Below are 27289 nucleotides of genomic sequence, written 5' to 3'. Positions count from 1 at the left end.
GTCAAAAACAGGTCCCTTCTTCCTCTTTCGCTAGTGGAAAAATAAAGGTCGCCAGCCGCCCGCCCGCGGGGAAAAACAAACACATCTGGTTGTTGTGGGTTTTCCCACCTGTATGGCTGTGGTCTGGTCATTTTAACTTCTGTTTCGCCCGCATCTGTGGCTGGCATCTTCAGAGGCGAGCCATTGTAAGAGGTGGTTCTCTCTGTAAAACGTTACTGCACTCTAGTGTACAACCGCAGTCGCAGTCTGGAAAACCCAAAACAGCCAGTTGGTTCCATCCATAAAAGCCTTCGACAGCCCATCGAACATACATATCCTCTCCCTTTAATAAAAGTTGATTCATGCCAAAGTGAAGCTTTTCCACAGAGTCTGAAAGGCAGTTCCACTAGGCATATGGTTGAGGCAACTGTGGTATCCTCTTCCCTTTTCCTTTTCTTTTTTTCCATCTTCTTACCTCCTCTTCCCCTTCCGTCTTTTCCTTCCCTTTTCCTTTGCTCTTCCCTCTTTGGCTCCTTCCGCACATGCAGAATAATGCACTTTCAATCCACTTTGCAGCTGGGCGGAAGAGCAAAATCCACTTGCAAACAATTGTGAAAGTGGATTGAAAGTGCATTATTCTGCATGTGCGGAAAGGGCCTTAGTTTCTTGTTTTGTCTGTTTTTCACTGGGACAATATTCACACCCCTACAGGACAATTATATTGCCTCTTGGACTAATAGCGGAACTGATTGGATTATTGGAATGTTTTTAAATTTTCAGATGTTTTATTTATTGGTGTTTTATAACTATGATTTAAGCCGCCCCAAGGAGAGAGGCGGCCTATGGAGTTTAATAAATTAAATTGGATACATGACAGGGAGTTAAATAGTTTATTTTTTATTTATTCGTGTACTTTGTTTATACCCCTCCTTTCTCCCAGTGGAGACCCCAAGAACATTGTTGGATCATTGCTGCCAATCAAACTGATATTAATGCAAAGGTTAGAGGGGCCAGTTTGACAAGTGGCACCCCAGGGAAAAGCTGGCAGGATCCAACTGACTATGGTGTAACATGCAGAGTGTTGGCTTTGGGTATGGTGACCAGACGTCCTGCTTTTGGCGGGACAGTCCCATCTTAAAGCAATTTGTCCCGCGTCCCGTGGGTTTTTTGAACTGTCCCGGTTTTTGGAAGGCTGCCGCACTGCCTTCTGGGGCGTGCCCCAGAAGAGCGAGTCGCGTGCAATCTCAACGCACCTACTGACTGCAGGAGGCGCACTGCCTTCTGGGGCGCTCGGTTTCCTGCCTGAATCACAGGCGGAAACCGAGCGCAGCAAGGCAGTGTGGCTAACCTCGCGCATCACTGACGCCAGAGAGGCGCGCTGCCTTCTGGGGAATTGCTCCTGGTTTTCAGCCACTGTGACAGAGTGAGGAAACAGGCGCCCCAGAGAGGCAATGCTTCAACTCTTGTACCTGGCACAGCCACCCGCCTGCCTGCCCGGGTCCCGGCTTACAAAATCTGGTCACCTTAGCTTTGGGCTAGAGGAGACTCTGGTTTCAACTCCACTGGGCCCATAACTCTGAGGCCCCTTCTGCACATGCAGAATAATGCACTTTCAATCCACTTTGCCACTGGATTTTACTGTGTGGAATAGCAAAATCCGCTTGCAAACAATTGTGAAAGTGGATTCAAAGTGCATTATTCTGCATGTGTGGAAGGGGCCTCTGTAACAGTCCTTGAGTCGGTCAGTATCTCTCAACCTTGCAGGGTTGTTGCTACTGTGAGCGTCTTGGGTGGGTGAAAATTTTAATAAATCTATATTTTTGAAAATTGCTTTCTGTCAGACCGGGAAGGTACCGATCAGACAACTCAGAAGTGCTTCACTCTTAGGGTTTTTCTCTCCCGTAAACGCCCCTTGCCATGTCCCATATGCTCAGTGTGAAGAGGGAGTTTTGGAAAGAGAAGGTGGCAATGCTGTTTTGAGGATGTGCCATTTCCTCACCTGGCCACAAGATGGAGCATCACAGTAAAAGAAAGTATGGAGTGGGAGGGGGGGGCAAAGTAGATAGACACTTGATCTGTCCCAGGTGAGGCGGCCCAGGCCTTCTTGTCTCCCTTCACTGCTTACCTTTGTTCTCGGGCCCAGTCCGTCTCCCTTAGCAACGTGATCCTATCTGCCTGCTAAAGTGGAATATGGGCACCAGTTGCACGCAGCAGTGACCTAGAAAAGGAGCTCTTGGCAGTGTCCCTTCCAACCCTCCTCCCCCCTTCTACCTTTCTGCTTGGCCTGCTCCAGGAGCGGTTTCAGGTAACCCCACCCCCACCCCCCCCAGGAACTGACTCAGGTTGTTACAACTTCAGGGAGATGCCATGTTGAGCCGAGCCCTGTGGAACCATTAGCTGGTCTAACAATTTACCTAAAAAGCTTTGATCTCAACATTAAGAAAGGGATGCAGTGCACGTGCAGAGTACTTTCCTTCTTCTGCTGAACGAAGCACATGGATTTCGGACACTTGTGAAGTAATCATAAAGAAGGGAATGTTTCGGGGCATGTGCAGAGTACCTTTCCCTTCACCGTTGCATGGGCAACTCAATCTTGTGGGGGGTTAGAGTCTCTAGGGCAGTGGTGGCGAACCTTTGGCATTCCAGATGTTATGGACCACAATTCCCATCAGCCAATTGGCCATGCTGGAAGGGGCTGATGGGAATTGTAGTCCATAACATCTGGAGTGCCAAAGGTTCGCCACCACGGCTCTAGGGCAAAAAGAGGTGACTTCCAAGATGAATTTGAGCTAGGACTCAAAAGGATTTAGCCTCCCTAACCTATTTTCGGTGTTACTGTGCAGCCCAGGAAGGTGAGCCAAAAATACGATTATCTTTAGCATGCGCGAAGTTCAATTCCTTCACCTTCATATGTTTCAGACTTGGGATAAAGGTCAGTAAGGCAGGTCTTAGTGCTACTATCTGTCGTTTTAGAAATTAACCAATTGTCCCTCAGACTGCCTATTTCCAAGTTACTAACAGCACATTTCTTGCATTGCTTTGGGGCCAATCAAAGGCCGTTTCCGCACAGGCGGAATATGGCGGCCTGGGGACGGCAAAAACGCCGTCCCCAGGCCGCTCATTCCACAGAGCGCAGCTGCATGCATGGCCAGCGCCGACCGCCTTAATGAAGCCGGCGTTTCCCCAGAGCGCTCGGAAGCACTCTTGTTGGGGAAACGCCGCCTCGAAGCCGCTGCCGAGCGAACAGCAGCGGCTTCGAGATGCCTCCCCCACCCTCCTCACACCCAGCACTTACCTTGTCCCCGGGCCTCCGGCGCGTCACCGAGGCCTGGGGACATGCCAGGTGGGCCAGGCGCCGGCGCTCCGCGGCGCCGGCTATGCTGTAGCTCTTTCTAAGAGAGACCGAAATCCCATGCGGGATGGTCCCCTAGCTTATCGTCGAGTCGGCGTCAAAAATGCGCCCGACCGGCGCTTTCTACGTGATACGATCGCGGGAAGCTTGGCCAAAAGATTCTCAGGGCCCTTCCACACATGCAGAATAATGCACTTCCAATCCACTTTCACAATTGCTTGCATGTGGATTTGGCTGTTCCGCACAGTAAAATCCAGCTGCAAAGTGGATTGAAAGTGGATTGAAAGTGCGTCATTCCGCATGTGCAGAAGGGGCCTCAGAGCTACAGAAAAGGATCAGAGTTCGTTCGAACTGCCTTGGAGAGAAATTGAATTTGCTGCTTTCCCACCAAAGCACCGCATCTTGGATATGTCCAGGGGACTGGATTCCTTGTACAAGGATTTTCCTAACTGCTCAAACAGTGGGATGAATTTGGGGGGTGGGAGGGGAAAGACACTTGTTTCCTGCCTTAGACCCTTCCGATCTGAGTTTCTAAGGCTTGTGTGTGGGCAGGGCAACTGCCCCCAAAATAATCTACTCAAAACCGCCTAGCAACGGGGTTGCACTGATGCCTACCTAACACTGGCTTGGAAGTGGACAGCCCCATAGAATCCCGAGCTGACATTAAGCCAAACAAAGGGGGCATTTGTAGGTCAGAAGGTAGCTACCTCCAGAAGTTCATAGCGGGAGGCTCTCTATATCTCCCACATTCCTGCTCAGCAACTGCGGTTATTGTGTTATCAGCCCGTTTCAGAGTTGTGTGTGCTCAGCTCCAGTTTTATCAGGCTTCAGTATATGACTCATTCTGACCCGGATAATATAGAATCCAGTTAGGTCGGCTGTGCCCTTTAACCTTATTACCCCAGACTGGCACTAGAAGATAGATGTACCGTGCTATGTGGCTGTTTACCGAGAGATAATGAGTATAAGCTTGAATAATGGAGGAGGAAGTTTGCGGTTTGAGTCTGACCTCGGTCGCAAACTCACTTGTCCTGCCGTTCTGAATGTACTTACTGAAGAGCAGCTCTTTACATGTATAAAATTGGGTGGATAGAGTGGCAGATGAGGATCGGGTAGGCCCATGTTTGAATTCTCGCTCTGCCCTGTAAGCGAGCTGGGCGACCTTTGGATAGCCGTTGTCTCTCAACGCAACCTGCCTCAAAAGGTTATCGTTAAGATAAAATAGAGAGCAGAACTGTGCTGTTAAGCCTCCTTAGTTCTTCATTGCAGGGCACAGCATACAGGAGCAGCAGTGGCGTAGGAGGTTAAGAGCTCGTGTATCTAATCTGGAGGAACCGGGTTTGATTCCCAGCTCATGCACCTGAGCTGTGGAGGCTTATCTGGGGAATTCAGATTAGCCTGTACACTCCCACACACGCCAGCTGGGTGACCTTGGGCTAGTCACAGCTTCTCGGAGCTCTCTCAGCCCCACCTACCTCACAGGGTGTTTGTTGTGAGGGGGGAAGGGAAAGGAGCTTGTAAGCCCCTTTGAGTCTCCTGCAGGAGAGAAATGGGGGATATAAATCCAAATTCTTCTTCTTCTTCATAGTGGCGATAAAATATAGATGACTAGGGAAGGCAGTGACAAACCATCCCGTAAACATAGTCTGTCTAGTCAACGTCACAATCATGGCGTCACCCCATTGGTCAGTAATGACCTAGTGCAGTGGTGGCGAACCTTTGGCACTCCAGATGTTATGGACTACTATTCCCATCAGCCCCTGCCAGCATGACCAATTGGCCATGCTGGTAGGGGCTGATAAAGGAACTGATAGGCCATGAACATCTAGATACTCAAAGGTCCTCCCTACTGATTAGTTAAATTTACCTTATAGTTAAATACATTTTTTGAAATGGCCCCCGTCTCGATCTTAGTCGGCTCCTCCTGCCGCATAATATCAACCAACCTTACGGGTTTTTTTTCTTGACTGAAAAATTTTACACGCGAAATGCCGTGACTTCTTCCTGTTTTTTGTTCTGTTGCCATGTTTCTTGAGGATGCTAAATATCAGCAAGGAGACCTAACAGGGTGAAAGCTAGAAATGCAGCCGGAATGAAAGCTGTTTTTACAAAATGCTGCCAAAGCTTGTTTTGATATCTGTGTGGTGTATTGCAGAAAGTTACTGAAGTTTGCTGGGCATCTTGATTGATGGGTTACATTGGTCTTTTCCACCTAGCCAGCCGGATTGAACGAAGCAATGTCATTTTCTTTCAGCCTCTGGGGGTAGGGGAGGGCGTTATCCAAATCCAAATCCAAAACCTTTATTAGGCATAAAAACGGTGTGTGTCATGAATTCCAAATACAGTAAAAAGATCATTATTACACAACTTGCAGAGAGCAGCAGTGGCGCAGGAGGTTAAGAGCTCGTGTATCTAATCTGGATGAACCAGGTTTGATTCCCAGCTCTGCCGCCTGAGCTGTGGAGGCTTATCTGGGGAATTCAGATTAGCCTGTGCACTCCCACACACGCCAGCTGGGTGACCTTGGGCTAGTCACAGCTTCTCGGAGCTCTCTCAGCCCCACCTACCTCACAGGGTGTTTGTTGTGAGGGGGGAAGGGCAAGGAGATTGTCAGCCCCTTTGCGTCTCCTGCAGGAGAGAAAGGGGGGATATAAGTCCAAACTCTTCTTCTTCTTCTTCTACACAGAGTAAAAATGTAGCAACAGCTTCAGAGATTTCAGCATTAGAGGAGGGCGTTATCTCCACCTTTTTAACCTCTGCCTTATTATTGGTCTCAGCATTATAGTATTATAATGTTTGTACTTAGTATTACAAACGTTTTAAAGTTTTATTACTATTTATTGTACATCTTTGTGTTGTCACCCGTCCCGAGCCCTGCGGGGACAGGGCGGGATAGAAATCAAATAAATGAAATGAAAAGTATAATCCAACTCTGATTCACGCCGCCTCTCAAATGCTAAGCAGAGCTCTTCTTCACCTGTTCCGTGCCAGAGAAGGCTGCGTTATTTCCAGCCAGAATAATGGCCTCTGTGTGTGCCTGCGTGCTTTACGCTGTTATTTTGGTTGCATTGTATTGAGTAAATGCTTCACGGAGCGGTTCCTGCTGTACTCCGGAATACAATCCGGAATACAATCGTTTGAGGCAATATGCTTTCTCCTCGAGGAACTTTATCACCCTCTCTCTTCCCCCCCCCCTCTCCACCCCCGTGTTGTTTTTCTCGACATCCCCCCCTCCTCCTTTTCTCCTGAAGAACGGGCAGCTTTCCCAACTTGTTAACAGAAAATAAAGAAATATTCAAATTCCCTCCTCGACACCACCAACCAGCCCTATTGTTACCATGGAACCCCCAATGCCTGTCCTGGCTCGGGCTGCCCGCCCCTCCCATCCACCTGTTGGGGGTAGATATAACCCTCCCTTCCTCGCTGCTAAGCACTGGCTCCCACGGGATCCTTCCAGAGAACAGCAGGTACCTGTGAGGGTGAACAACTCAACAACAAGCAGCCTGGCTTTGGATACGGCCAAGACGGTGTTTCCAGCTCACGTCTCCAGCGTCTCCCTGCACAGTTCTGCTTCGCTGGTGCACCTGTCCACTCTTCCTGATCCAGCATGCCTTCAGCGGAGCTTGCGGACAGGTAAGAGACGGCCTCTCTTCAGAAGCCACCTGTGGGATGCTGTAAACAGACACCTTCTGAGCTGCCGCTCTCAATGTATATGACATCAAAAGTGCTTTTGACAGCTGCTTCCTGTAAAAAGACGTGATTCTGCAGAGGCGCCCAAAAGAACCTCCTCTCCCGGTCTTGTACATTTGTGGAATATTCTCGGAGGTGTTATCATTTGAACTTTGGGAGAAGACACCTGGACTTCTGTCCCTCGCTTTGAAGACGGAGCCTTGAATTTTCGTCCTCTTCACTTAAAGACTGACAGCCTTTGGGTCGTTAATCGCTCCTTAATCTGGGTGTCCCAGAAGGCCGGAGAGAACAGCGTCCCGTGGGGGTTTAGGTGAAGACCACCCACAATGTCCTCCGCAGGGCTGGAAATCTTGGCAATGAGCCTGTGCATTTTTGGCTGGTTGGGGAGCATTATCTCATGCGCCCTGCCCATGTGGAAGGTCACGGCTTTCATCGGGAACAACATCGTGGTGGCGCAAATCATCTGGGAGGGACTGTGGATGAACTGTATCGTGCAAAGCACCGGTCAGATGCAGTGCAAGATCTACGACTCCATGTTGGCCCTGCCTCAAGATCTCCAAGCTGCCCGGGCCCTCATGGTGATCGCTGTGCTGCTGGCCATCTGGGCCCTGTTGGTGGGCATTGTGGGAGCCAAGTGCACCAACTGCGTAGACGATGAAGGCGCCAAGGCCCGCATCGTCATCACCTCTGGCTCTCTCTTCATCGTCTCCGGCCTCCTCACCCTCATCCCGGTTTGCTGGTCTGCCAACACAATCATCCGCGACTTCTACAACCCACTGGTGGTCGAGGCCCTCAAGAGGGAGCTGGGAGCGGCTCTGTACGTCGGCTGGGCGGCCTCCGCGCTTCTCCTCCTCGGGGGATCGCTGCTCTGCTGTTCCTGCCCACCGCGAGAGGACCGCTACCCACCGCCGCGTATTGGGTATTCTGCCCCGGCCAGATCCACTGCACCCCCAGGCAGCGGGATTGACAAACGGGACTATGTATGAGTAGGAGTGGCGGTCGAGGTAGACTTGTCAGACGTCACCAGGCCTAAACCCCAACAGGAATTGCTGGTGCAAGGACTTTTATGGTGGGAAACTGGGCCGAGGCTGATCCATCTGGGTTGAGCTGTGATATCTGGCAATTCTGGAATGTGTGTGTGTGTGTGACCATAACTGCATGTGTGAGTGAGAAGACACGAACAAACTGATACACAAAACAAAAGGTTGAACAAACAGTCGTGAAAGAGAATGACAAACAGGAGGAGAATGCTGAAGCGAAAGGTGCAGAGATTAGATAAATGAAAAGAGGGAAGAATGATGGCAGGTGAGACCACATGGTTGTGGAAATCGGATGTGTGAGGGCAGGTGAGTGCAAATGGAACCGCATTAGTGGACAACTGAACAAAAGCCAAAAACAGGTGAAAATATGAGAGAAATTGGCCGCTTTCTTCACAACTGCGCCTTGAGAATGTCTTCTCGAGTTCTGTTTTCTTTCTCCCCCAACCATGAAAGAATGTGTGAGTGTGAGAGAGAAATGGGAGATACAGAGAATGAGGGAATCAATAACAAGCAGAAGGAATAGGATGAAATGGATCGAAGGAAAGGCAAACTGAGCCTAATCTTGATGTAAAAACACATGAGGGCATGGAAATTGTAGGGGTAGGGGAGTGTCTAACATAAGTCTGGTGTATGATCTGTTTTCAGGAGAGGAGGAGGAGGCATGGGTTGGTGAGCAGTCCAGGGGAATGTGGCAGGAGACCCTGACCCTGTCTTTTTTTCAGACTGGCGCTGTTTGCTCGCTGGTTAATAATTTGTTACGGTTTTGGTTATTCCCAGGGGCCCAACAAACAAAGGGGGCTGCCAGCCCCCTCTCTCTTCCTATTCATTTATCGTAACCTGTTTCAGCTGGATTTGTGAGGAAATGGACCTCTCTCTTGTAGACACATGTGTACACATAGTGCTTTTTCATTTTGGGTAAAAAAGAGAGGTCGCAGTGCCCATATGTACAGTCACACTGAATTCCACCAATTTCCCCTTCAGGACTTGAGATTCCCCCCAGTGGTGGGATTCAAATAATTTAACAACCGGTTCCGGTGGTGGGATGCAAATAATTTAACAACTGGTTGTTTACGAGCACCATTTTAACAACCGGTTCTGCCGAAGTGGTGCGAACCTGCTGAATCCCACCACTGATTCCCCCCAACCCAATTTCAAAGGTGCTGGTACTCAATACAGGTGAGAGCCATAATGGAAAAAAAGGCTCTGCGTACACAAACTCACTGGACACTACACCCTTCATACCTCAGAAACCAGCTGCTCTCAACTTTTTTGGAGTGGTGGCAAACCTTTGGCACTCCAGATGTTATGGACTACAATTCCCATCAGCCCCTGCCAGCATGGGCAATTGATCATGCTGGCAGGGGCTGATGGGAATTGTAGTCCATAACATCTAGAGTGCCAAAGGTTCGCCACCATAAGACCTTGGGGTGTGGGGGAGGGAGCATAGAGTTTTCACCTCAGCTCTGGAAAACGGTTGTGCTTTTCTTCAGAGGTTTCTCAGTAATAGATGGGGAAGGGGGCAACTCTCCGAGCTAATTTCTTCACTGGAATAAGACGGGGTCCCCAGCACGGCCCTTTTCGTGGTCCTCTCCCCTGACAAGCTTCGTGTTGCCTCAAGAAAATTCGAATAGATTGTGCCCGTGTGATGCTGGCCTAGTCGAATCTTTGGCCCACCAATTATTATACTGTCCCAGATTGAAGGAAAACTATGTTATTTGGATAAAATCCAAATGTTTGTAATCCAGATGTCTTGGTCTTCTTTTTTGAGGGCTGGGGAGGGGAAAGGGAGTGAACCCTAAATGTCAATTGGGAGGGCGGACAAAAGTGTGTACGTACAAAGAGGCTGTCTTGCGTACAACACGGACTGATTTCTAACAGGGGAGGTGCCACAGCTCAGCCCCGGAAGCTGTTGCCCCTTTATCCTTTATTATTAACTTATTCATCTATAACAGATTATAAAAAAACGTATTATGGGGATCAAGTCAGCTGGGAAGCTGCCAGACCGGACTGAAGGAGATAGGGTTGCCAACTCCGTACTGGGTAATTCCTAGAGCAGTGTTTCCCAACCTTTTCGAGGTCAGGGTACCCTTGACCTCACTCTTCATATCTCACGGTACCCTTGCCGCCACCCTCCACCTTCTTCTCCCATTGCCCCTGCTTGCCACACACCCCACCTTCCCCTCCCAGGGTGAAGGGAAGCACGGGGGGTGGTGGCGGCTGCTGACCTTGTGGCAGGCCCTGCCCCATGGGCCAGCTCCATGTCCTTGCTGGTGCCGGTGGGAGACACCACAAAAATGAGGGGGTGGTGGCGGTAGTGTTGCCACGGTACCCCTGGGACATGCTCACGGCACCCCAGGGTACCACGGAACCCTGGTTGAGAATGGCTGTCCTAGAGATTTGACTGATACAGCCTACGGAAGGTGGGATCTGAGGAGAGATGAGACCTCACCAGGATAAAAGGCCATTAAGTCAATTTTCCAAAGCAGCCATTTTCTCCATGGGAACTAATTCCGTCCTCTGGAGATCAGTTGTAATTCTAGGTGATTTTCAATCCTTACCCGAAAGTTGACAACCTTAAGCTGAGGTGTGTGTGGGGAGAGAACATATTAATGGAAGAAACACTCTTTGCACATGCTCTGGGGTACTCCTGACTTCTCATAAGCTAGGGCTGGAGCCTTCTATTCAAATTAGGCTCCTGTTCTGAGCTCTGAAGGCCTGCCTGAGGAGAACTTAATATATTCGGAGTTCCAAGGTTAAGAAGAAAGAAGGATAAAATTACCCCGCCGTCACCCGCTCAACTGCTATCGGTCGTTCCTACCAGTTTCGTCTGAGCCAAACTTAACAGCAATGAAAATGAAGTGGCGTGAAGAACGGAGGCATTTTCTTTTCCTTAAAATCACAATAGCAAATCGAAAAGAAGATTTTATAGAAGCATGTAAGAAGGAGCCCAGCTATCAGGCCGCCTTTCTTCCAAAGTCTTGCGCACCGTGCCTGCACTTCAGGTTAAGGACAATTTTCTTGAGGGGCACTTAGATGTTTTTCTGTCCAGGCAGCTAGGGGAAGAACCTGGCAGCTTCCCCGTCTTCTGACAAAACACACAGACGACGTGCTGACCTGTACTTCTCCCCCCCCCCCTCCGGTTTTCTTGGATGCAGGCCCAGCAGTCAACTCCCCTGTAATGCGAGACCCCTGCCCGGCTTGGAGGGGTACCAGTACATTCCAGTGCCAGGCTGAGCCTTCCACGGGCAGACACGTCAGCGTGAGGAGGCCCGGGCTGCTGCTTGGCATGAGGATCTCCTTCCTCTGGATGGGCACGAGGTGGGAGAAGGGGGAGGACTGGAATAGGGGTGGTGATGATGGCCGAGCTGCCACGAGGAAGGATGAAGAAACAGCAAGCAAATGCCCTCTTGCCTCTAGCCCAGTGATGGCGAACCTTTTCGAGACCGCATGCCCAAACTGCAACCCCAAACCAACGTATGTATCACAAAGTGCCAACACGGCAATTTAACCTGAATACTGAGGTTTTAGTTTAGGAAAAATGGTTGGCTCATGAGGCGTGCATTACTCGGGACTCAGCTTGGTGGTAAAAGGTGGCTTTGCTTTGAAGCAACCGTGCAACTCTTCGAACGGGTGACTCACGACTCTAGGAGGGTTTACTCAGAAGCAAGCCACATTGCCAGCAACTGAGCTTACTCCCAGGGAAAGGATCGTGCTTTAGTTCTTTGCATGAAAATCAGTGGGGTTCAATAGTGCTTAACAGGGTTACCTATACAGCTTCCCCAAAACTAGGTCTTAGGTTTAATGCTAATAATCAAGCCCAGCGGCCCAGGCCAGCCTAGATGTGGGGGGGGGGCAATTCCCCCCCCCACATGATGAACTGTTTGTGCGTGCCCACAGAGAGGGCTCTGAGTGCCACCTCTGGCACCCGTGCCATAGGTTCGCCATCACTGCTCTAGCCCAAGTAGGGGCATAGCTAGAGATGCCATCCTCCAGGTGGGTTCTGGGGATCCCCTTGAATTACAGTTCATTTTCAGACTATAGATACCAGTTTCTCTAGAGAAATGGATGCTTGGGGGTGGGGGGGTGGGCTCTATGGCATTATACCCCATTAAAGTCCCCAGGGTCCATCCCCAAATCCCCAGAAGTTCCCCAACCTGGATCTGGCAACCCCATCCCTTGTCAGTAGCCGCAGGTGACGTGATAACCCTGAGTGTAGCTAGCTTGTATTTCTAGGTAGGGCTAGGGCGATAACATTTGCAGTTGGGGCTGGCCCCTCCTCCACTAATCTGAACAGAGGAAGGAGTGGTGAAGACGTGACCAGAGAATCTTCACCCCCTCCCCACTGAAGAAGCTGGCCATACTGGTTTTAGGGCATTCTGTATCCCTTTTAAATTCCTTGCTGTGTTTAAGTACCTGAAGGAGGATTTTTTTCCTATTTGCCCTACTCTGATACCCCACCCCCTACCCCCTGGGCGATTTTTCCTATTTTAGAAACAAGATCCTGTTAAAATCGAAACGGTCACGCCATCCAAGTAAATCCTGCCAGTTGTTTCTGGCAGTTGGGGTGCTGCACCCACAAACCTAGGCTGATTCCACATGGGCCAAAAACAGCAGTGTGAAAACGGTGTGAAAATGGTGTAAAAGGGTTTAAAACGGTGTAAATGGGTTTATACTGTTTTCACACCGTTTTCACACCTCTGTTTTTGGCCCATGCGGAATCAGCCCTAGTGTTTGGTTACAGCCCTGCTGTAATACAGTTGTTTCCTTGGCTGTAATTCCTGCTTCTCCTACTACCGGTAGTCTAAGCACCCTGGAACAGTAGCTACGTAAGAAGACCCCTGTTCAAAACCCAGTTCGGTGCCTCGGATACAGTAACGCCATTAGACCTTTTCAGATGTTACATCCGCTGGGTGTGTCTGGATTATGAATAGATCCTCCACAGACTTGCAGTTTGAACAGGCACAATGCATGTATTTTTGCATGCACATACAGCTTTGGTACTATTGGACCTTTCGGAACTCTGATTTGCATGTGCCAAAATTGCATTCAAAATACACACATTACTGCTTTTTAGAGAACATGGTGACTTCAAGTAGAAGGTGCTCCCTCTAGCATAAATGGTTGCATCCAAATTGCTTTTCCAATAGTGAAAAGAAGAGGAGAGGTCCCCTTTGACAACGCAGAAAGGCTATGGGGGGATCAGGGGACAAAAGCCACATGAAATGGGGACAGTAGTAAGGGGATGATTGGGGCAAGATTGAGGCCCCTTCCGCACATGCAGAATAATGAACTTTCAAACCACTTTCAATGCACTTTGCAGCTGGATTTTACTGTGCGGAATAGCAGAATCCACTTGCAAACAGTTGTGGAAGTGGATTGAAAGTACAGTATTCTGCATGTGCAGAAGGGGGGAAAATTTGGCTTGATCCAATCCCGTGTTTTTAAAAGGACATGTCCAAATGGCCAAATTTCCAAGGCAGCTCCTTAAATCTTAACTTCTTCCTTTTCTTTTGGCCCATTTCCCACAAGCACGCAATTCTCCAGCTGTCCGAAATTGCAGTCTTTATTCTACTTTTTAGTCACTACCCACACCCACACTGTCCTCCCTACTATTTCACATGTCTGTAGCATTGCCACATCGGCCACAGAGCAGGTTTGGGTGGGAAAGAACTTGTTTGGTTACATGTTAGTTCACTGAAATGTCAGGCAAGTCAACAATACACATTGTTTGGGTTGACTAAGAGATCATGAGGTAAATAAAACGCCATAAAGAAGAACAAAAGACATCAGCTGAATAGCAAGGGAGGAGAATGAAACACCTTTCCCGCCTGGCAGCGATCGAAAGGCAAGTTTGGGCAGAAAAGTAATCAAATAATAAACGTAATTTAACAAGGAAAAAAGCAAACAATTCTAGCTTCCCAACCTGACAATTCCAGCTTCTCAGGACCTGACAATTCTAGCTTCCCAATATGTTAATTAATATTCCCTTCGGTGCCTTTCATTCAAAGGGCCCATTGACCAGAATATGCATATCATAGCTGAGGGCCCTGGGCAAAATCCTGCAGGAATTTACATCCCCCCCAATAAACCCAAGATTTGCATAAGACTGAAGTTGGTTTTTGGTTCTCAGTTCCTTCATTTAGCAGCCAGCCCCATGCAGGGCCTAACACAGCATAATCCTGTGGCATGTTATTCCCATCTGAAAATCCCACTGATATTTAAAACAGTGGGTTTAGACTGCACAGGATGGCGTTGTAGGGAATCAAAGCTTATGTACCTTCACACAATGCTAGTATCAAGGTACTTTATTCTGAAATGTTGATCTGAAGGTAGTTATTAATTAATTTCCTTACTGGACATCTGATCCGCTCATTTTGCTCACTGGTCTTGTAGCTCACTGAGCTCACATCTTTTTGGATGACTTATGCCTGCTGCAAACAATTGTCACTTCCGCTGTAAATAGCAGAGGGATTTGTTTCCCCACCAATGAGGGCCCAAAAGTGTCTCACATAGTTCTCCTCGCCGTCATTTTATTCTGACAACAACCCTGTGAGGTTGCTCACACTAAGATCTGTGTGCGAGAATCACACAGCATGACTGATATAAGATCAGACAGCGGCAAGGTTCCAGGGCAGACCCTGGGTCAGAGGTGGGATCCAGCAGGTTCTCACCAGTTCCCGAGAGTGGGTTACTAATTATTTGTGTGTGCCGAGAGGGGGTTACTAATTGGGTCCGCTTTTCCACCTCCACGCCCTCGCCTCCCCGAGAGGCATACTGCCTTTGAATGTGAAGGTTCCATATAGCAATTGCGACTAATAATGTAACTCCCCTGAACTGGGTTAATCCCTTTCAGGTACTGCAATTCATTGATTCTCAGCCTCTCGTACCTTTTATCTCACCAGTCTCTATCAAAGAACCTGTGTGTTTCACCATTGCTGTGTTCAGATTTGTGAGTTGGGGCATTTTCTATAATGTGATGATGATTTAGAAATGACCTGGTGCAAAAAAAATGTGGTGGGGTGGCTGGGCATCCAACTCAGGTTTTGCCCAGGGCTCAGGTTTGCCTAGGTACGCCTCTTCCCCCTTTGCTGAGGGGGGGCTGGCGAGGGAACCTGTTACTAAAATTTTTGGATCCCACCACTGCCCTGGGTCCTACAATCATGCTAAAATTGGAGTCCACTTTTCAAATGCCTAGGTTTTTTCTGCTTGCCACAGAAGATACATGGTTTATTATTGTAGATAAGTTACATGTGAACAGACAGGCAGGCACATCTTTTTAATATAATAGATTTACTTCATTTATATCCCATAACAACAACCACAATCTTTATTAGGCATATAAAATAGGCTCCTGTTTATTACCAGACATTTGTAATGTACAAAGCAAGAGTAAGATCAAAACACGGAGGAACTGGATCTAGCATTAGATGTTACTTACAGAGTTCCGTCACTTGTAAGAGAAATGTTTGCTACTTTTCCCAAGAGCACGACATCTGTGTTGTTTAACAGAAGCCCCACAACAAAATTACGAACATAAGAACATAAGAACTAGCCTGCTGGATCAGACCAGAGTCCATCTAGTCCAGCACTCTGCTACTCGCAGTGGCCCACCAGGTGCCTTTGGGAGCTCACATGCAGAATGTGAAAGCAATGGCCTTCTGCTGCTGCTGCTCCTGAGCACCTGGTCTGCTAAGGCATTTGCAATCTGAGATCAAGGAGGATCAAGATTGGTAGCCATAGATTGACTTCTCCTCCATAAATCTGTCCAAGGCCTTTTTAAAGCTGTCAGGGTCTCTTACAGATTTGTCTAGGGGCCAGCTGAGGAGAGATATATCCCATAACAATCTTCATCCTGAAACTCCTACCTTTATTTTCTGAGAAGTTGTGCCTGCCACAGACAGACAAACTGATTCTTTTATTATCATTATATAATTTTTAATTCAGCAATACCTGTTTTTTCTCTCCAGAGGGCCACCAAGCAGGTTACATCCTTCTCCTCTTCTCTGTTTTATCTTCATAGCAACCCCTTGAGGTAGGCTAGGCTGAGTGTTTGACTGGCTCAGTGTCACTCAGCAGAATTCCATGGCAGAGTGTGGATTCGAACTTGGGTCTCCTGGATCTTAGTCTTACATTCTAACCATTGCACCACACTGGTTCACCGATATTACATCTATAGGGCCGCTTCCTCACATGGAGAATAATGCACTTTTAATCCACTTTCACAATTGTTTGCAAGTGGATTTTGCTCTCCTGCACAGTAAAAACCAGCTGCAAAGTGCATTGAAAGTGGACTGAAAGTGCATTATTCTGCATGTGCAAAAGGGGCTTAAGTGTTACATGTTAAAGCACATAGCACAATAAATGCACTTTTGTACCAGAGCTGACGCTGGGACACCTTGAAGGGGAAAGTCTCCCAGCCAAGGGATGTTCCATCTGGAGGAAGGGTGCTCAAAACTTAGTTTGGGGTTAGTGTTGAAAATCAGAACTGGGAAGCAGAAAAATGCTCGGTCCAGTTATTTATCTATTGAAGTCATTTCTATCTGATCTCAACTCCATCCAGAAAATGGGTAGGCTGCGAGTCAAAACAAATATCATAAAATGGCTACTAAAAGCAAAGCCATCAGCTAGCTAATAGTTCCTAATTCTCTTCTTAATCAGATTGTGAAACCCAACAATATTAAGCCCATCATAGTAAACACATCAAAACACATTACGCAGAGAAACTAGTAAAAACCCCTGTAAAAAGGATCTTAAGGTACTTGTCGGAACGCCCAAAAGGAGAAGCTAGCCACCCACTGGGACACACAGAGAATGAACTTCACTGACAGTCCTGGGCAGGCCAGTACAAGTAGAAGTAATCCCTGACATATTGTAGTCGCAGATATTTAAAGCTTTAGAGTTCAGTCTGAAAATAGTGGGTGGACAGGCAGGCAGGTTCCTAGATTGCTGTGAGATTTGGCTACCTTACAGAAATCTCCCGGGGCATGCTTTTTGGACGCTGAAATTCCCAGTCTTGAAAACTCACCCTCAAACATTACAAAAAACAGTAACCAACCTGACAAAATTTCAACGCACTGAAAATCATATCCTTCAAAAAATACCTGAAAGTTTAAATAATTTTTGAAGGGTCCACCCCTAACTAGGGATGTTCCTTTTTTTTTAAGGAGAAACAGTGTAGGTGTTAGATGAAAGAGTCTTCCGTGGTTTCCTTCCAAGTAATCGTGGGATTGTGCATTTCCTTTCTTAAAGAGCAGCCTCGTAGTAGTTGTAGTAATGCACTGCTGACCCAGCAGCACCGTGGTAGAACGTTGGCACACCAGCGGACCTACGGCCTTCTGGTCGCACCGCACCCCCACTCCTCATCCCCCTATGAGTCACGGGTCATGAACTGTCTGGCTCAGTCACCGGGCGCAGGGACAATGGTCTTGCCCCCAGGTGAGGATTAGGCTCAGACGCTTACGCTCCTCTCCGCACGTAGCCAGGTGAGATCATACATCACATGATGATCTCCAGGTCTCCCGGTCTCCCGCTCATCTCCCTACCCACCTCCTTGACACGCCCACAATGAAACCCTAATAAAAGGTGCCAGAGACCAGCACAGGGCAGAGTTGTCAGGATCACGAAATCCCGCGCTTCCTGTTGCTGACGCTCTCCACCAGATGGAACCTCCTCCGCGTCTCGCCTATTCCTTAGCGACGACCCTGCGGGGATGACTACAAGCTGGTGCCGAAACCCGAGAATCTCGAACCTCCCACCCTGCTTTCCACTGTCGCCATCTGGGAAAGGGTCGCGATGCGAAGTCGGGTTCTGGATGCGGCGCATCCAGGGACCCACCCGTTTCGGTATCGCCTGTCCTCTGGATCGGGCGCATCCAGAGGGCTCGCACGCCAGTCCTCAGGGACACTCTCTCTCGTCCGGACGGAACACCCGGTGAGTATGGGAGCTTGCAAAGCAGGAGCTTATGACAAAATGCACGTTGACGTAATCTGAAAGCGTTAGCGAAATCGCGACGTAGGAGTCCCCGTAAAGAAGGGAGCTGCGCCAAAATTGGTTGAGGTGGAGATTGAAGCTCAATGTCCATGGTACCCAGAGGGGGGGGACATTGAATCTTAAGGACTTCCAGGGAAAACATCGGGCGCACTTCTTACGCTGACAGAGCCCATGCTTGCGCCGATGTCACTGCTACTGACGATGGAGACAATGTTATGTAAGCGCCATCAGCCTGCAGACCTATGGCTCCCTTGCTGTAGGTCGCCCTCCTTTCGATCTTTTCACCTTCAATTTCAACCCCGGAATTTTCTCTATCCGCTAAATTGGACGCCTGTCCTCCTTCTGCCCCCCCCTTGCTCCTCCGCCGCCCATTTCAAATTCTCCCGCGGCTCAGCCGCCCCCTCCCCTTGCTCCGCCTTCATTTTCCCCGAAGCCACCGCGCGACCTCCGTCAGCGCCACGTAATGGCGCTGGGAGCCTTCAAAACTTTCCTCGCCAGAGCCGTATTAGCCACTTCGATCTGCAAAGGAAAGAAACTCCTGACGGAAGACGATGCCGATATTCTGACGGCATTGTGCCCCGGGTCCATTTCACAGATACCTGTGGATGGTGCATTGTTCAAGCGGGTTGTCGAGTACCGCCTCCTTAAGCTATAAACATCCTCACTGAGCTCCGCCAAGCGATGCGGGACGTAGGAGCCACTAGCCCCTACGTGAGAGGCATGCTGGAGGCAATCGGCGAGGAATTACCCACAATGGTTCCGGACGACTGGAAGACCACCTTTCGCGATGCTCCTGAGCCCTCCTGCACGAATTTGTGATCTGGGGAAAGCGAAGTTCCGCCAGCAGTGCTTCAACAGGGCAGCCACCTCTGGCGGCGCCTGCACCGGGCCAAGGCAAGCTTGGCTTTGCGGGCTTCGATGCTCTTCACCAACCCCAACGATCAGATTAGAAATCCTGCTCTGAGGCCACCCTTCTGCGCTTAAAGCCTTCTGGAGAATTAAGCTCTCTACAAAGAGGCGTTTATCAAGGTTCCCAATGCCGGCCAGCCAACCCAGAGTTTCTCCACCATTCGGCAAAACCCCCAAGAGCCCTATACCGAGTTTGTGAACAGGCTCCAGGAAGCTCTCAAAAGGCAGGTTGGCAACGAGGGAGGCTCCAGGGCGAACTCCTTAAAGCGCCTGCGCCAAAGAGAACGCCTCGGCTGAGTGCCGCAGCAAGCAGTCACAGGCTTAGGTAGGAACCCTGAACTGGCCGACATGCTCAAAGCTTGCCAGGACATGCGGGTCTTTCGCCCATCAAGCCGGCAGCCTCTAGCTACAGCCCTCTCCGCTGCCCTGAGACAGCCTCAGAGACGTAGTGTTTCCAATTGCAACAAGCCAGGACACCTCCGTGAAGGACTGTAGACTGCTCGGGCGGAGGGGCCTACAAGAGTCCCGAAAGGAGGGGGGGGGTCTCCCCCCAGAGGGGCTAAGACCCCCAGGGAGTGTCTAAGACCGGGTCAGCTCTCCAAAGCCTGCTGGGAAGGCACCGCACCCGGGCATTCTCCCCAGCCCGGAGACCAAGGTGCCAGCACAGATCTCAAACCCTTCTTCCCCGGAGCTCCCCCACGAGATCTTCGCTGCTCCAGCTCAGTATAGTGATCCCATCCCCACGGAGACCATTAGGCTGGTCTTGCCAAAAGCTTCTGCCGATGAACAGGGGAGTTGTTCATCATCCCAGGGGTCATCGAGCTCCACGCACCAGGGAGCTTTCATCCACATCCAGGTGTGGACAAACATCCACGCAGGAACTGCCAAGTTCATCCGATCATCCTGCCCCTATGCTTTCACTCGAAAGGTCTGATCTAAGTTCAGCTAATCTAAATCTCGTTGCTTGCTCCCCCCCTACGTCTATATACTCTCCTGCTCTTGCTAGCTCCCCCTTCTATTTCCAAAGTCACCATGCCTCCGCCAGTGCCACAGAGGTGGCACGCATTTCAAAATCTCTGCAGAGTCCACAATCCACTGAACTACAAGCAGCTGTAAGGATCAAATCAGATCTCGTAGCCTCTACAGAGCCTGTGCAAAGCCCTAAGCTCAAAGCTCCCCAGTGGCAGCAAAATCGTCAAGTACCTCTGGCCAGAGAGCAAGATCTCAAATCAGAGTTGCAATCCTCCCTCATTACTTTATCGCGCGCTCTGTATGCCTATATATATATGCTCTGTATATGTCTTACCCCCTTTCAAGAGACCCCTAAAATTTTCCCTTCATCAGAGGGATTTGTCCATTGCTTCTAAGCTATGCTCTTATGCTTCAATTAAAGTTTTTCTCCTTCTGATTATGTGTGCCAATGCCTTGAAAGGCTTCACCCATTACAGCATCAACCTTTAAACAGGACGCTTGGCTTCGTGCATTGCCTCCTCTAGAGGAGAGGCCGATGGGACCTGCTTCAGGTCACTTACCATCTTAAGTTTAAACCCTCAAAAACTCTTTCTTCAAACCCTTCCTTGAGAACCTTTTCGCCCGTCCATCTGAGCCTCACACTGCCACATTGGCGTGGCGCAAGTTTACATATCGAAGCCAAAATCATTTTCATGCTCCCACATTCTCTGCTGAGCTCCCTGGCTAGTCACAGTGATTAGCAAGGGGGGTCTCTCAGCCACACCTCCATCTTACACAGCCTCCTCGCTGTGAAGGTAGGAAGCGAGAGCTCAAACCGACCAAAGTCTCCTTACAGGAGGGAAGGTAGAGGCTTTGACTTCCAAACCCTTCCCCCCCCCCCTGCCTTCCTTTCTGCACACCCTCCCTCTTTCTAATGGGCTGACGCACCCCACCTCTAGATCTAGGATCTGATAAAGGGTTTTTTGCAAACCCTCTCACTCCTGCTCCTGTGATCAAACCTCAAGCCCAGGAACTGTTCTCTTTGCATCTTCTCTACATCTTTCCTATAGATGCTATATTAATGCGATATGACTATAATTGTGAATTGTTTGGGTTGCTTTGCTAAAACCCACACCTTAGGACGGTGATTGGGATTGTTTACAAACAAACACATCCGACCTGGATGTGATCTCTCCCTTCTCCTAAGCCTTCGGGCAATTCCCTGCCTTGTATCTCTTTAAGCGCCTTTGAATGTTGCAAAGTGATCGTTGTCGGAATGGGCCAACTAGCCTAAAGAAAGCTTGGCCAAAACAAACGAAAAGAAAGGGGAGTAGTCCCCCCTATCGACTCAATCAAGGTCTCATCCAGCAGACCATATCCAAAGTATCGTTCTCTATCAATCATTCAAAAATTGCTCCCCCCCCCCCCCACTCAGGGCTCAGGTCCTCTATTGTCATCTACTAACCCAGCCAGCGCAAGCAAACCCCTGGGGGAAAAGCGTTGCTTTGCCTTTCTCTTCCATACAGGAGTCCAGCCTTCGCCATGCCAGGCCAGCGCCCCCGTCCCGGAGATGGAGAGCGGGGCGCCTTGACGCACTCCCTGGAGAAGGATCCAACCCTGCCGCCCTGTCGAGAGGGGCCCGGGATTGCCCCAGCCTGGGCCGAGATGGGAGGGGATCTCTCTGGAGCCAGCACCACCCATTCTTCCACACAAGCGATCACAGCCCCCGCTGGGGCCACCCCCCTGGGGGGAACGGGCAGCTCTGGGCCAGCTGTGGCTCAGAGGTTGATGCCGCGTGTTGCTGCTCCTCATCTCACAATCGCTATTCTCTCTCCCTCTCTGCCTTCACCCTGGCTGAAGTTTCTTGGAGTTGCAGCCAGGGGACATTCCTGATAGATTAACCCTTGGAACTCTCCAGCTGTTCTCAGCCGCTTTGGAATATTGTTGGAACACGCCTTCTCTCACAACCTTTGCTCAGTGAGAATCACTTTGAACCTGCAATGCTAAAGACTATCAGTGTAGCTCTCCCTACGCTCTTGAGAAATCCATGGACTCCTAAGCCTTCATCGCCGGCTCACCAGCTTTGGTAGTCAAACAGCAAGAGCCATGCATTGGACAATTATGCAACCACGGGTTGCCTTCCTTCCGCATACATCATCCAGCCTATGTATTCGTTTAGCCATGTTTTATTGCTTACTGTGAACCAATCCATTGCTGAAGTTATTGCATGCCTTAATTTTTAGAAGTTATGTTATTTGTTGTTGCTGCATTTCCGGCTGTGTCTGCCGGAACTCTCTGCTACCGCCCCACCATCGTTCTGCCTCAGGCTTCACCCGGCGGAAGCCCAAGCACAGTCCACCGCTCCGCCCTTCCCTCGACCCCCCCTTGCCGGAGACGACGCTGGGCGGCTCCTAGCCAAGGCGGAGTGTAGTTTCCCTCGCCAACTTCCTTGTGGGAGTCCCCGGACTTGTTTCCTGTAACACCAAGACTACGGCCGGCTGGCCTGTGCCCCTTCACGGGAGTCCATCAACTCCACCTCCATTGCTCTGGATGCCCTGGCCTCCGAAAGCAGCAGGAACTTCGTCAAGCGACTTTAGATAATCGTGCCGCCATTGATTATTTGTTGTTATTGCATCACCAGGGTTGTGAGAATGTACATAATATGTGTTGCTTTAATCTCTCTGATAACTCCCAATTGATTCATATGAAAGTGCGTGAATTGCAAAAAAGTTGTATCCAGTCTAAAGTATGATGTATTGCCCAATTGGTGGCCAGCCCTCTGGAGCTGGCTGCCGGGAGAGATGGTTGGAGTGCTATCATACAGCTCTTGCATTGGTTTGATTGTATGCCCTCGCCATCACGGGTCCTGTTTGCGTTCAATGTGTATCTAATGATTGCCTGTAACCTGTGTAAGAAGCCCTCGACTTTCCCCTGCCCCGCAAACAAGTTCTAATGTTGCATAAGCAGCTCGGTCAACTCGACCAAACAGCGAGGAGACAAGCCGTCCCCCTAAAAATCGCCCCCTTGCATTTCGGCCTTCCCTCTAAAACGTAAAAAAGGAGGAGATGTAGTAATGCACTGCTGGACCCAGCAGTACCGTAGTAGAACGCTGGCACACCAGCGACCCCACAGGCCTTCTGGTCGCGACCGCACTCCCCACTCCTCATCCCCCCTATGAGTCACGGGTCATGAACTGTCTGGCTCAGTCACCGGGCGCAGGGACAATGGTCTTGCCCCCAGGTGAGGATTAGGCTCAGACGCTTACACTCCTCTCCGCACGTAGCCAGGTGAGATCATACATCACATGATGATCTCCAGGTCTCCCGGTCTCCCGCTCATCTCCCTACCCACCTCCTTGACACGCCCACAATGAAACCCTAATAAAAGGTGCCAGAGACCAGCACAGGGCAGAGTTGTCAGGATCACGAAATCCCGCGCTTCCTGTTGCTGACGCTCTCCACCAGATGGAACCTCCTCCGCGTCTCGCCTATTCCTTAGCGACGACCCTGCGGGGATGACTACAGTAGTTAACTGGGGAGGGGGGGCACCAGGAACTCTGGTCCCTGATCTCAATCTCAACCACATTATATTAAGGTAGTTTCAGAGGGTGGTGATGCTGGTCTGCGGAAGAGCTAGATTCGAGTCCAGTAACACTTTAGAGATCACCAAGATTTCTGGGGTAGAAGCTTTCCAGTCAGAGCTCCCTGATGAATGCTACCTGACGAAGTGAGCTTTGACCAGAGGTGGGATCCAGCAGGTTCTCACAGGTTCCCGAGAGTAGGTTACTAATTATTTGTGTGTGCTGAGAGGGGGTTACTAATTGGTGATTTTGCCACGTGATATTTTGTCTTAGTTACGCCCCTCCTCCGCTCTTCAGCAGTAGCGCGCAGAACTTGAAGCAGTCTAGTAGGAGGTGCGTGGCAGCCTGCGCCTGCGTGCATTCGTTTCCCGTCCAAGGACCGGCGCAGCAGCTGCGTCCTTTCCACAGCCCCGCCCAGCAATGCCCTGCCCCCGGAATGCCCGGCCACGCCCCCGTCGTGCTCCGCCCAGCCCCATTGGCGCTACGCCACTGTTTGAATCCCACCACCATGGGAACCTGTTACTATAATTTTTGGATCCCACCACTGGCTTTGACTCTCAAAAGCTTTTACCTCTCAAATCTTGTTGATCGTTAAGGTTCTGTAGAACTCAAATCTAGCTATTAGATGATGTGTTTGTCTTATCGACTATAGTGATTTTTTTTTTATCCATTGAAAACAGGATCTCTCAGAGCAGGCCTTCTCCGCAAAATTCAGAGCAGCTTCCTATACACCCCTATGAAATTATTGTGCTTGGTCAGAATATGTTCCTTTCTTAAGATGCATTGTTATGAATGTTGGAAATGTGAAAGCGGCCGATTCGGTGACACTTCCTTCCTGACGGCCGGAAATGATGATTAGCCTGGTGATGTCTTTAGCATCCCCCCCCCGCACGTTGATGTTTGCTAATTGTGTTGTGTGTTTTGCATTGATCCCAAGCATGAAAGGTGCGTGCCAAAAGCACCACTTAGCAAATGCAAACAACCACAAATGGAACAGTCAACTCAGCAAAGCACCTTCTTTCAGAGGTGTCCTCGAAGGAGTTTCCGGGGAAGCATATAAGAGAGCATTTCCCAATGCACGCTGCACTTAGGACCAAGCTAAGCTGTAAAAACATGAAGTTTGCCTGGCAGAAATCCATTTGTAGAATACAGCCCCCCTCCCACCAAAGCAACAGCTTAGTTGGGTAAGAAAATGTTCTATTTGTTTTCCCTTGATACGTTTAATTTGTTTTCACAGTTTAGGTTTGCTGACTCACTCTGGAGATTTGGGAAGGGGTAGAATTTGAGCAGGAGAGGGTTGGAGGGAAAGCTCAGCTGGGTTTATTGCCTCAAAAAGCAGCCCTTTTCTCCAGGGGTTCTGGATCACTGCGGTCTTGAAAACAGCTGGAACTCTGGCCCCTTCCGCACACACAAAATAATGCGTTTTCAAACCACTTTCACAACTGTTTGCAAGTGGGTTTTGCTATTCCGCATAGCTTCAAAGAGCACTGAAAGCAGTTTGAAAGTGCATTATTCTGCATGTGCGGAATGAGCCTCTCAAAGATCTCTGGGCCTCACCTGGAGTTTGGCAACCCTACTTTTTAAGGTTCCGTTTATGGATTTGTTTACACTGTGAACGCATAATGAACTTTATTCAGCCTGGACAACTTTTTTGTCAAGTATGCATACAATGTGTAATACTGATTTTCTAATGCCCAAATAACTTTGAAAATGCACCCATTCTTTTCATTCAAAACTCATGAGGAAAAGTTACTGCTTAATGTATTGTCAAAGGCTTTCACGACCGGAATCACTGGAGTGTTGTGGGGTTTCTGGGCTGTATGGCCATGTTCCAGTAGCATTTTCTCCTGACGTTTCGGCTGGATCCTCTGAAGATGCCAGCCACAAATGCAGGTGAAACATCAGGAGAAAATGCTACTGGAACATTGGTTCTTGTGGGGTTTCTGGGCTGTGTGGCTGTGGTCTGGTAGATCTTGTTCCTAACATTTTGCCTTCATCTGTGACTGGCATTTTCAGAGATGTATCAGAGAGAAGTCTGTTGCACAGTGTCCAGTTACACACTTCTCTCAGTGATACACCTCTGAAGATGTCTGCCACAGATGCAGGCAAAATGTTAGGAACAAGATCTACCAGACCACGGCCACACAGCCTGGAAAACCCACAACCACCAGTTGAATCCGGCTGTGAAAGCCTTCAACATCTACTGGAACACAGCCCGGAAACCCCACAACAGTCAGTTACTGCTTAGTTTGGGAAGTTTCAGATCTGGCAAGGCCAGGCATACATATCATTGCAGTTCCCATTCAGTAAAACAGATTATGCTAACCCTGGAGTCTGGATTATGGGGAAGGCCAAAAGGCACACCTCAGTTTGATCACAACAGTTTCATGTGGCTGGCTCACGATTGACTCAGCTCTCTGTCTTTCAGAGGTTGGTAAAATGAGTATTCAGCTTGCTGAAGGCAGAGTATAAAAGACTAGGGAAAGCAATAGCAAAACCACCCTATGCACAGTCTACCTAGTAAATGTTGGGATATGACATCACCCCATGACTCAGCAATGATGCAGTGCTTGCACAGGGGAACACCTTTATCTTCACACGACACCAAGTTCTTACCAGACTGTGACGAAATCTGGAATGAACGTTTGTGAAACTGCCTTATACCAGTGATGGCGAACCTATGGCACGGGTGCCAGAGGTGGCACTCGGAGTCCTCTCTGTGGGCACGCGCACACAGAGTTCATTATGTGGAAAATCACACACACACACACCCCACACATATCTAGGCTGGCCTGGGGCATTGAGCACGACGTGCACGCTGCGGTGAGCAGGGTGGACTTGGCTGGCGGGCCTGGTGCCTGTGCTCAGGGTGGTTGCTGCCCGAGGGGTGTGTGTGTGGTGCAGAGATGCTTGAGGGGCACAGAGCGGTGCGCGCGGGACTTGCTGGAGGCTAGAGCGGGCTGGCCCCTGCTCGAGCAGGTGGGGCGGAGGAAGAGAGAGCCAATCTGAACGAAAACCTCAGCATTCAGGTTAAATTGCCGGGTTGGCACTTTGCAATAAATAAGTGGGGTTTGGGTTGCAATTTGGGCACTCGGGTCTCAAAAAGGTTCGCCATCACTGCCTTATACCATGTCAGGCCAGAAGTCCATAAAGGTCAGCAGCTCTTCGGAGTCTCAGGTGGAAAATATTCACACCACCGGCTCCCCAATTCTTTTACCTGGAGATTCCGGTGATGGAGCCTAGCATCTTTTGCATGCCAAGCAAATGCTGTCCAACCGAGCCCCAGCCCCTGGTCAGCATGTTTCCAAGTGTTCATCTCCAGGGCCGAGGTTCAAATCTTTCTGAACGCCAAACCCTTTTAGTGTTAAATCCCTTTCCCATCAACACCTGGGCCCCTTCCGCACAGACAAAATAATGCGTTTTCAAACCACTTTCACAACTGTTTGCAAGTGGATTTTGCTATTCCGCACAGCTTTAAAGGGCACTGAAAGCATTTTGAAAATGCATTATTCTGCATGCGCGGAAGGAGCCCTGGTGTTCTCGGGATGATGCCTTAGCAGACCAGGTGCTCAGGAGCAGCAGCAGCAGGCCATTGCTTTCACATCCTGCAGGTGAGCTCCCAAAAGCACCTGGTGGGCCACTGCGAGTAGCAGAGTGCTGGACTAGATGGACACTGGTCTGATCCAGCAGGCTTGTTCTTATGTTACGTGGTGAAGGTGATTATTTTACTAGCTCCAGGAATATGCTTCAGCCTTGCAGAAACCCTTTCAACTCACCCCTGCAGATCCCATAAATAAT

General features: G+C 49.5%; 2 protein-coding genes across 4 annotated transcripts in view; one reads left to right on the top strand and one right to left on the bottom strand.

Annotated features, from left to right (window-relative positions):
* The window catches only part of LOC125444887 (sulfotransferase 1C2-like), a 343341-nt gene that overhangs the window by 251278 nt on the left and 64774 nt on the right, over positions 1–27289 (bottom strand). The window lies entirely within an intron of this gene.
* LOC125444889 (claudin-9-like) lies at positions 6780–26389 on the top strand. Of its 3 annotated transcripts, XR_007246251.1 has the most exons (3): positions 6780–8187; positions 10646–10651; positions 26377–26389. XR_007246251.1 is itself a non-coding variant. In XM_048517642.1 (1 exon), the coding sequence occupies exon 1, from the start codon at positions 7348–7350 to the stop codon at positions 8005–8007; it is 660 nt and encodes a 219-aa protein (XP_048373599.1). In that variant the 5' UTR covers positions 6780–7347; the 3' UTR covers positions 8008–8411. The 3 variants fall into 3 exon arrangements, 1 of the variants encoding a protein (XP_048373599.1); XR_007246252.1 differs by lacking the exon at positions 10646–10651; XM_048517642.1 differs by lacking the exons at positions 10646–10651; positions 26377–26389 and having other exon boundaries at positions 6780–8411.

This window comes from Sphaerodactylus townsendi, linkage group LG15 (genome assembly GCF_021028975.2).
Source record: "Sphaerodactylus townsendi isolate TG3544 linkage group LG15, MPM_Stown_v2.3, whole genome shotgun sequence".
NCBI classification, from domain to species: Eukaryota; Metazoa; Chordata; class Lepidosauria; order Squamata; family Sphaerodactylidae; genus Sphaerodactylus; species Sphaerodactylus townsendi.
This window is presented reverse-complemented; position numbering and strand designations above follow the sequence as displayed.